General features: G+C 38.1%; 1 protein-coding gene across 1 annotated transcript; it reads right to left on the minus strand.

Moving 5' to 3' along the window:
* Positions 1–1,684: 1,684 nt before the first annotated feature.
* Positions 1,685–9,311, minus strand: LOC137015887 (uncharacterized). Its single transcript, XM_067380737.1, has 10 exons — positions 8,719–9,311; positions 7,696–7,753; positions 4,862–5,001; positions 4,650–4,778; positions 4,521–4,551; positions 3,587–3,619; positions 3,410–3,448; positions 3,213–3,294; positions 2,908–2,955; positions 1,685–2,808 (listed from the first exon to the last, which is right to left on the minus strand). The coding sequence occupies exons 3-10, from the start codon at positions 4,982–4,984 to the stop codon at positions 2,592–2,594; spliced, it is 702 nt and encodes a 233-aa protein (XP_067236838.1). The 5' UTR covers positions 4,985–5,001; positions 7,696–7,753; positions 8,719–9,311; the 3' UTR covers positions 1,685–2,591.
* Between the last annotated feature and the right edge of the window lie 1,232 nt (positions 9,312–10,543).

A 10,543-nucleotide genomic window follows, 5' to 3' on the forward strand; every position in this document is an offset into this window, starting at 1 on the left:
CCATAAAGCGCATGCCTTTCAGTATTCAGCGCTTAACACTTTTGTTTACTGCTTTCAGCTATAGTGTATATATCGACTGTCTGCACACAAATCATCTGGGGATTAGCTAGACTGAAAGAGGTGAATCCTGTTGTGGTTGTTCACAGCCTACAGTGAGTTTTCTCTGTCTCTGTCTGGCATTTGATTTCATGTGAAACTTTAGTTTTAGATGAGCTGTAGAAATGAAACTCACCTTGCATGCCGTGGCCCACGGTGGAGATATGATTCTTCACCCTTGATTTACAAAATCATGCACACAATTTACTAAAATGCTTCTAGAGGCAAGTTTGTGTGTGGAGGGAAAAGGCCTGATCCACAGAGTTCCAGGGGTCAGCATGGGCACCATGACTGGTCTGCAGCTATTCTGACACCTTTCTATCAGAACCAGCATTAACTTCTGGAGCAATTTGAGCTACAGGAGCTCGTCTGTTGGATCGGACCACACGGGTCAGCCTTCACTCCCCACGTGCATCAATAAGCCTCGGCCACCCATGACCCTGTCGCCGGTTCACCTCTGTTCCTTACTGGAGCACTTTTGATAGATACTGACCACTGCAGACCGGGAACACCCCACAAGAGCTGCAGTTTTGGAGATGCTCTGACCCAGTCGTCTAGCCATCACAATTTGGTGCTTGTCAAACTCACTCAAATCCTTACGTTTACCCATTTTTCCTGCTTCTAACACATCAACTTTGAGGACAAAATGTTAACTTGCTGCCTAATATATCCACACACTAACAGGTGCTGTGATGAAGAGATAATCAGTGTTATTCACTTCACCTGTCAGTGGTCATAATGTTATGCCTGATCGGTGTATATCAAAATATGTATTATGCATACATAAACATATATATTTATATGGGATATATTTATGTCAACATATGGAATCATTCCAATTTCTAATAGGTTTAATATGTTTTTACTTTATATGAGCATATATTACATACAGAATATTGATATTTCATATATGTACATATATATTACATTTCGGTATGGCTATAAACTGTGTATATATATATATATATATATATATATATATATATATATATATATATATATATACACACATATACAGTGGGTATGGAAAGTATTCAGACTTGATTGGACTTGATTAGGAAAGCCACACACCTGTCTATATAAGACCTTACAGCTCACAGTGCATGTCAGAGCAAATGAGAATCATGAGGTCAAAGGAACTGCCTGAAGAGCTCAGAGACAGAATTGTGGCAAGGCACAGATCTGGCCAAGGTTACAAAAACATTTCTGCTGCACTTAAGGTTCCTAAGAGCACAGTGGCCTCCATAATCCTTAAATGGAAGACGTTTGGGACGACCAGAACCCTTCCTAGAGCTGGCCGTCTGGTCAAACTGAGCTATCGGGGGAGAAGAGCCTTGGTGAGAGAGGTAAAGAAGAGCCCAAAGATCACTGTGGCTGAGCTCCAGAGATGCAGTCGGGAGATGGGAGAAAGTTGTAGAAAGTCAACCATCACTGCAGCCCTCCACCAGTCGGGGCTTTATGGCAGAGTGGCCCGACGGAAGCCTCTCCTCAGTGCAAGACACATGAAAGCCCTCATGGAGTTTGCCAAGATGGTGAGAAATAAGATTCTCTGGTCTGATGAGACCACGATAGAACTTTTGGCCATAATTCTAAGCGGTATGTGTGGAGAAAACCAGGCACTGCTCATCACCTGTCCAATACAGTCCCAACAGTGAAGCATGGTGGTGGCAGCATCATGCTGTGGGGGTGTTTTTCAGCTGCAGGGACAGGACGACTGGTTGCAATCGAGGGAAAGATGAATGCGGCCAAGTACAGGGATATCCTGGATGAAAACCTTCTCCAGAGTGCTCAGAGTGCTTGTTGCTCTTCCAACAAGACAATGACCCTAAGCACACAGCTAAAATAACGAAGGAGTGGCTTCACAACAACTCCGTGACTGTTCTTGAATGGCCCAGCCAGAGCCCTGACTTAAACCCAATTGAGCATCTCTGGAGAGACCTAAAAATGGCTGTCCACCAACGTTTACCATCCAACCTGACAGAACTGGAGAGGATCTGCAAGGAGGAATGGCAGAGGATCCCCAAATCCAGGTGTGAAAAACTTGTTGCATCTTTCCCAAAAAGACTCATGGCTGTATTAGATCAAAGGGTGCTTCTACTAAATACTGAGCAAAGGGTCTGAATACTTAGGACCATGTGATATTTCAGTTTTTCTTTTTTAATAAATCTGCAAAAATGTCAACAATTCTGTGTTTTTCTGTCAATATGGGGTGCTGTGTGTACATTAATGAGGAAAAAAAAAATAACTTATATATATATATATATATATATATATATATATATATATATATATACACACACACACAGTACATTTACGAACCCTTCCCTACGTCCTTAACATAACTTTTTGATCAGGTGACTCTTTCTGAAATCGTTCACTATGTTAAACAAGTTCAGTGTGGGCCAGTTAACCCTAAAAAGTCAAAGATGTCAGAGAATATGTCATGTCAAATGTCAGAGAATATGGTCTTAACCTTAAAGCACTTTCATCAGAATCTATTCAGATTCAGATTGAGCTTCAGACCTGAGCATCATCAGAGTCCCATCAGATTCAGAGTGATTCAGTGAATCAGATTTGACCTTCATCAGAGTCCCGTCAGATTCAGAGTGATTCAGTGAATCAGATTTGACCTTCATCAGAGTCCCGTCAGATTCAGAGTGATTCAGTGAATCAGATTTGACCTTCATCAGAGTCCCGTCAGATTCAGGATCCCTGAAAGAACACATAATCATAAGCACATCAGAATAAATCATAGTCCATCTGTGAGCTTCAGTAAAAGTCTCAGTCTTTCTCTCAGTTTGATTCACTCACCTCTTGTCTAAATCATTGCAGACGGATGGCGCTGCCTTTGGAAAACATCTGAGAACAGATCGATACTTATTATTAAATATTATTATATTTACCAAAGTACTTTATATTTATTTAGGGAGATTTTTAAGATTTTAAGCCACTGCCTTAAAATCTTTAATCATCATTAAATATGACTACAGATAAAAGAGGTCAAATCATAAATTATCATTTCACTCATTGTTAGTCATGGTTTATATCAATCATAATTGAGCTTTTTTAAATCTATTTTGAAGTCTCTCTGACACAGTTAAATCTTCTGGACTCACCTGAAGATCTTTTTCCTCAGCGTGAAACAGAGAAATGCCAGAAGAAAGAATATCAAGAGAACAGAAATCCACCACAACTGATCTATACAAGCCATATAGACAATAAAATCATAAATACATAAACCAGTGAAATTATATTCATAACAATGATGAATCAATATTAGATTTTAAAGGGTTTAAAGCTCTTGATGTTTTACCTGAGAGCTGGAGAGACGGGGTCACTTCATCCAGAACATCTTTAAAACACACAATGATCACAAACATCAGACAGTATGACAGAAAACAAAGGCCTGTTCACATTCAAACTGGATTGAGTCTGAATCTGAATCAGCGTTTTATTAGTGAATTAGACACGTTTATTAGCTGAAACACACCTGAGATTACAGTTGCTGCAGTTTCATTCCTCACTGAAAAACACATTCATAATCATCATGATTCGCTTACAGAAGATTCACTTCAACACAGAGTTTGATCTGAATCAGGACAGATTCACTTCAACACAAAGTTTGATCTGAATCAGAACAGATTCACTTCAACACAGAGTGTGATCTGAATCAGGACAGATTCACTTCAACGCAGAGTGTGATCTGAATCAGGACAGATTCACTTCAACACAGAGTTTGATCTGAATCAGGACAGATTCACTTCAACACAGAGTTTGATCTGAATCGGGACTGATTCACTTCAACACAGAGTTTGATCTGAATCGGGACTGATTCACTTCAACACAGAGTATGATCTGAATCGGGACAGATTCACTTCAACACAGAGTATGATCTGAATCGGGACAGATTCACTTCAACACAGAGTTTGATCTGAATCGGGACTGATTCACTTCAACACAGAGTTTGATCTGAATCGGGACTGATTCACTTCAACACAGAGTATGATCTGAATCGGGACAGATTCACTTCAACACAGAGTTTGATCTGAATCGGGACTGATTCACTTCAATACAGAGTTTGATCTGAATCAGGACTGATTCACTTCAACACAGAGTTTGATCTGAATCAGGACTGATTCACTTCAACACAGAGTTTGATCTGAATCAGGACAGATTCACTTCAACACAGAGTTTGATCTGAATCAGGACAGATTCACTTCAACACAGAGTTTGATCTGAATCAGGACAGATTCACTTCAACACAGAGTTTGATCTGAATCAGGACAGATTCACTTCAAAACTATCATGGTGAACAGTGTTCATCTGAAGTGTCTCAGCTGAAGGAAATAATACAGTATATCTGCTTATACCAATATGATGGTGGCGATATATCAAGCATCTCTAATTGTGTTTTACTCTCTCACCTCTGAACATGGTCTTATGACTGTGAAGAGACTGTAATGAAAGAAAGAAGCATTAGATGTAGTGTTAATGAAAGATTAAATATGAAATCAGATGAATGATGTGTTGAGAGAGAGACTGAGTTGATTTACTCCTGAAGCATCACAGATGATCTCATGAATCAGATTCACACAGCGAGACGTGACGATACGATCCAACGAGACAGACGTCACAGGATCGGCCAGTTTGAGGGGATTCATTGGATCTGCTACACACTGATCCTAAACAAATAAAAGACAATCAAATAATGTGTGTGTGTGTGTGTGTGTAATGTTGTAGTTTGAGGACAGAAACACACACTCACCCCTGAGAACCAGAACTGCTCACAGTCTCTATTGTGTGTTTGATTCAGTGAATCAGGAGGAAGTTTGAACACAAAACCATCTGCAGTCTGAATCTCTTCACACGACACAGAGATGTTGTACATGTTCAACTTGGAGGAAGCTGTTGTACAAATCACAGAACTAATTATTGCATATTATATACAAGTGTATTATTAGAGCAAACATCTAAAAACTTGTGGAAAGGTGCAATGATGTGCATTTAAAGCGGTGAAAGTTTTGGCCTCACCTTCTTACATTTTTCTTAAATTAATCATTAATTTCTCTTCTATAATAATTCTTAAAATAACTTCAAAAACACAAAATTATGTTTTGAAGACTTAAACAAATAACAAGAAACATGAAAAAATACATTCAGAAGTGCATTTTACTGCTGTACTTTACTGATCAACGGCAAATAAACATTTCTCTATTGACAGAAATATAGACTCCTGTTTCCCAAAAAAACATTGAAATCATAAGTATTGTATTACATTTTAAAATGTTTAAATTCTCCTAGTGGCTCCTGAAAGTGAAAGAATTATGCTGCCTTCACGTGGTCTCGGAATTATTATAAATAGATAAAAAAAATTGCACATGAACACCCTCCTATTTTGAAACTAAAGGTGCGTTCACGCGGCCTCGTAGAGATTCTAGCTTGTAAAAAGCGTCCACGTCCTCATAGAGCTCGTAATTACAGAAAAATGATGTCACAGCTCGTGCATGCATGCGCCTGAAATCGGAAGAATTAATTCATTCAACAAGGTGCTGCTTGCGGCAAACTTGTTTTCCACTAAATGAGTTATTTATGGTTAAATATGCTATAACAACGGGTGTGATATGAACATGTAACCGGACATACTTGACCCACTCCGAGCGTAGAGGTTTCGATTTAACTGAACGATCGTTCTCCACTACATGATGATGGTATTGTAAATATTAAAAAAAAAAAAAAAGTGATGTCATTAGCCTACTTGTTATGACAAAAGTTTGTTTAGCAAAAGCGGCAATAAAGTCGGCTACTTTTATGGGACTCAAACTGCGTCTACAACAAAAAGCAAACCATTTATCGTTAAAGCGTCTTATCTCGACGAGCTATCACATGGAGACAAAATTCATGAGGATTTTGATGTACAAATCATTCAAAAGTATTCGTCAGTCATTGTGGGAAGCGTTGGGCTCATGTTAACTTGTGTCACATTACATCGTACGACACCTGAATGACATTTCCTCGCCCATTTAGGGGAGAGCGGGGCTGGTTGGGTCAAGGGTTGGTTGGCACGCAGTTAAATCCCAGTACACTAGAGGGTGCTGCCACAAAAATCTAACATTAAAATGACTGCCCTCTTGACCAGACCACACCCATTTACTGAAATCATTCAACTGTCACTAACTATTGAGGTGAGACAACTTTTCTATTTTAGAGTCTCAAAACAAAAAAAGTTCTCCCCACTAAATATATTGTAGAACTGTGATAGATAGAGATACATAAAATGTAAGGATTTCAGTTTATAGAGATAGGAATCATCTATATTTTGACAGGAAATTTACAAGTGTCTGATTAGCTATGCCATGTGGCTAACATCATGTCAGTAAAGAGGTGTGGATGGGGTTGGTTGACACAATGATTTGGGGGTTGGTTGGCACATAGCCATTTGGTTAAAAAAATTATTAATTTATGTATTTTACATGTTAAAACATAATGAATATAATGTAATATAATATAATGAACTAACTTATGTATTAAATAATTTTCTTTTAGAAGTCAAAATGGTCAGAAAATATTTAAGAACAACGGAGAGAGGAAAGACTGTGTCAACCAACCCCATCCACACCTCTTTACTGACATGATGTTAGCACCATTGCATAGCTCATCAGAAACTTGTAAATTTCCTGTCAAAATATAGACGATTCCTATCTCTATAAACTGAAATCCTTACATTTTATATATCTCTATCTATCACAGTTCTACAATATATGTGGGGAGAACTTTTTTTGTTTTGTTTTGAGACTGCATTATTTCTGTTACTCCTAATACTACACACTTCGGTAGAGTTGGTTTTATATTCGCACATTCGGACTTCTGATAAATTCAGACTTTCCAATAAATGTGCAATAAATGAATGTTTGCGAATTTTAAGCAGCGACATGATATTGACAACCAACGATTGTCAACTTACAACATTTTGAACAAATTTGTCCAATGTAGTGTGATTAACAAGGCTATTGAATACGGATGTCCGAATGTGCGAATATAAAACCAACTTTACCGAAGTCCAACCAGCCCCATACTGGGGGCTGGTTGGCACAAGTGCACAACATGAATTAATGATTAATTTTAAAGGAAATACAAATCATTCAAGCACATTAAATATATCTGTTGATTAGTTGAGATCATAACCTTTCAGTTGATACTGGTTAGACTATTTTCACATATAGCATGAATGAGAAATATGACAGAGAGTGAAAAGTGTGCCAACCAACCCCGCTCTCCCCTACATGTATTTTACACTAAAACATAAATTAATGCAAATTGCCGGTTTGGACAGAATGAAAGTGGTTCAAAAAATAAACCTTCCCAGTTATTATCAGCATGTTTGCACACGATTTTTACTATAACTTGATAATTTAAACAGAGACCTTCCCCGGCTAAATATATTTGCACAGGAACATCACGGCACTTTATTTAGACTCAGAGCATCGAACATGTTATAATAGTATACTAATTCTGTAAATATTTATATAACGGCAAATATAAATAATAATAATAAAAAAAAAACTCTAAAATGATAATAAATCGTCATTTAAAAGCACTTACCGTAACTGCAGAAACTGAGTGAAAACTGACGATGTGATCAGCTGTCAGTGTGTACAGTCTGCGGGAGAAAAACCAAAACAAAACAAGTGCTGTAATTCCGAGAATCAGTGTCGCACACATAATTTCCCTCTAGTGGCCACTTATTATTATCTCAGATGTTCTTGCATAATAGCCTATTGGCCAGGCGCGTGCACGCATGCGAGATGAAAAATCTCAATTTGCAGATCATGTGAGTCACAGCTGCGGGAATATGCAAATTACTGAAGATATGACAATACACTGGAAGAACAAATAACTGTCACTTCTTTTAGAGCTTGTGTGTGTGTGTGTGTGTGTGTGTGTGTGTGTGTGTGTGTGTGTGTGTGTGTGTGTGTGTGCATGCATGTAGCTATTTCACTTGTCCAACAGTTTAGATTTACGAAGCTGACCGCGACTCGCTGTTTGAATGAATGGACAATGACAGTTTACACAGCAGGACTCACACTTATTAGCTATGAATTTTTATAAACAAAGCAGGTAAATATCGAGTATCGAGTGGATTAAAGACTCGCTGATTTACCTCGAGTCACACGCAAGAACCTGCTAATCACAGAAACGGCTCACAGTTGAAGTGTATTTAAATGTAAATCACAAGTTTAGCGAATCTTTGGGTGCAGAGAGCAGAATTACTCCTCTCCTGAAATATCCTGGATGAATTAAAGTGCGTTTCTTAGATGAAGTGGAGAGAAGGAAAGTACAGACAGTTTCACACTGATCTGAAGTCAGTCCTGCTGCTGTGAGTTACACACTTCAAGGTAGGCTATAGATCACTACATTGGAGCTGCTTCAGTACACAATGTACACTATACACGTACACTAGACAATTAATTTAGCCTATCCAAAACAGTAAGAGTATCAAAATATGCTAACGCTTTTTGATTCCATAACATATCATTCCTTTAAAAATAATAATAATAACAGTTGTTATTCCACGTTATACAGCAAATTCCATTTGTATTACTGAATCCAGGTTAGTAGCCATACCTGCAGCACGGGGATCCGGTGTTTAGGTGATGATGGGCTGCTGCAGATCACAGAAAGAGTCTGATTTACTGTCTGTGCGGCGATTTGCAGCGCGCTTGTGCTGTAGAATCACACATACATCATCACTCATATATGGGCATGTTCCTGCGGGGCACTCCCCGTCTCAGTTCACTCACATGATGTCTATCAGAAGTCAACTAAAGTCAACACAACAGGTTATGCGCGCACCCGTGCTTCAGTCAACCAGTGCGCAGTCGAATAACGGGCTGAAATACAGAGATTTTATTGGGGAATTGAAATGTTACGTCACAGACTGCGATGATTGGCTTCCCTTGAGGAGTAATTGTTTTTACAGTCTAGAAGGACAATCTACCAGGAAGCTTTTCACAGCTCGGCGCCATTTGCAATGTATAGCCTATGACTAATATACTCTAGCAACAAACTGTAGAATAAGTTTTGACTAACTCTTACTGCATGTACGCAAAAGTGCCATAAGAACAAGTTTTTATGTGGGGTTGAAAAGTCTTTGTGTAGACATAGAAAACAAGACCAACAAAAGTGTATTCACGTAAACTGTCTTCAGAGGAGGAAAATCAAGAACAGCAGATTCTCCTGCTTATTTCCACAGTGACACAGAGAGACCTGTTGAATCATCATCTGTTTGCTCATCATGACTGTGCAGTCTCTGGATCTCAGTGACACAATGTCCAATGATCAAGAAACTACTACATTGAATTCTTCTTTATATGCTTCATAGAAAGCAATATTGTTCAATGGTATACAGTATATTGGCCTGTAAGCATGTTAATGTATGGTCAGAACTGTAATTATATCTTTAGCAAATATATTTGGTGGTATCATGGTAACTTTGTTAATTTGTTGTGTATTTCAGTGACTTTGGTGATCTAAAATATGTTTATATGATAGATATTGAGTCAAATATGTTGGTCTAGACAGTTTTCATTCTTGTTTAAGGTCGTAATATCACTTGCACGTCTTTTGTTGCCTCACATCTTTACAGCTGTGTATCTTATCTTTCTTGCACAGTGCTGAGGGAACTTATTACTCATGTTTTGCTTTGGGGAAATGCCAAGTGGTAAAGAAACACAAGTGGTATGCATGAAAGGTGGATAGAGTAAAATTGCACATAGTTTTAAACATGCACATAGTGCTTTACTAATCAACCGAATATATTTGCAAACTTTTTATTCAATCCTTTGAACAGTTTATGAATGCTTTACATTTCAAAATAACTTTATAGCAGATGATTGTTTGAAAATGCTCAAAATTTGAGATGAAAAGTGCCAAAATGTTACAACAATCCCAGTCTCTTCTACTGATGAGAAAATATACTGTAGTGTCTCCTGAACATCCAACAGATCAGCTTTACTGACGACCAGTGTGTGTAAAACACTGAACATTACCCAATGTTAACAGATACAACTTTTGATTGTAATAATGTATTAGTAAATGTTGAGATGAAGTGTGAGTCTAACTGCGGTTTCTGTCACCAAATTAACCTCAACACTTCCTCTAACACACTCATTGTTATCTATTCATGTCACCTAGGCTATAACAGGTCAGAAGGTGATGAAAATGATGGTCATATAATTACTTTCAGTGACACATTACTTACCATGTTTTGATTTGGGGGAAACTCCCTAAAATTCAAAGAAACATGTCGATATGAACCACACCATCTCAGATAATCAGGATAAAATCAATTTGGCAACGATACGGTTGTTGAGTATGTGTGAAGATATTTCTTACCTGCAGGATCAGAAGATCTGAAGCGTGATGCTTACCATAAAATAAAATACAGTAC

Source organism: Chanodichthys erythropterus, chromosome 3, assembly GCF_024489055.1.
Source record: "Chanodichthys erythropterus isolate Z2021 chromosome 3, ASM2448905v1, whole genome shotgun sequence".
In the NCBI taxonomy this organism is placed as follows: domain Eukaryota; kingdom Metazoa; phylum Chordata; class Actinopteri; order Cypriniformes; family Xenocyprididae; genus Chanodichthys; species Chanodichthys erythropterus.

Bases quoted from the DNA above. Each gene is read 5' to 3' on its own strand.
- LOC137015887 (XM_067380737.1), bottom strand. From the start codon at position 4,984: ATGTACAACATCTCTGTGTCGTGTGAAGAGATTCAGACTGCAGATGGT. The intron at 4,779-4,861 runs GTGAGTGTGTGT...TTATTTGTTTAG, and splicing joins AGCAGTTCTGGTTCTCAGGG to GATCAGTGTGTAGCAGATCC. The intron at 3,295-3,409 runs GTAAAACATCAA...TGGCTTGTATAG, and splicing joins CCCGTCTCTCCAGCTCTCAG to ATCAGTTGTGGTGGATTTCT.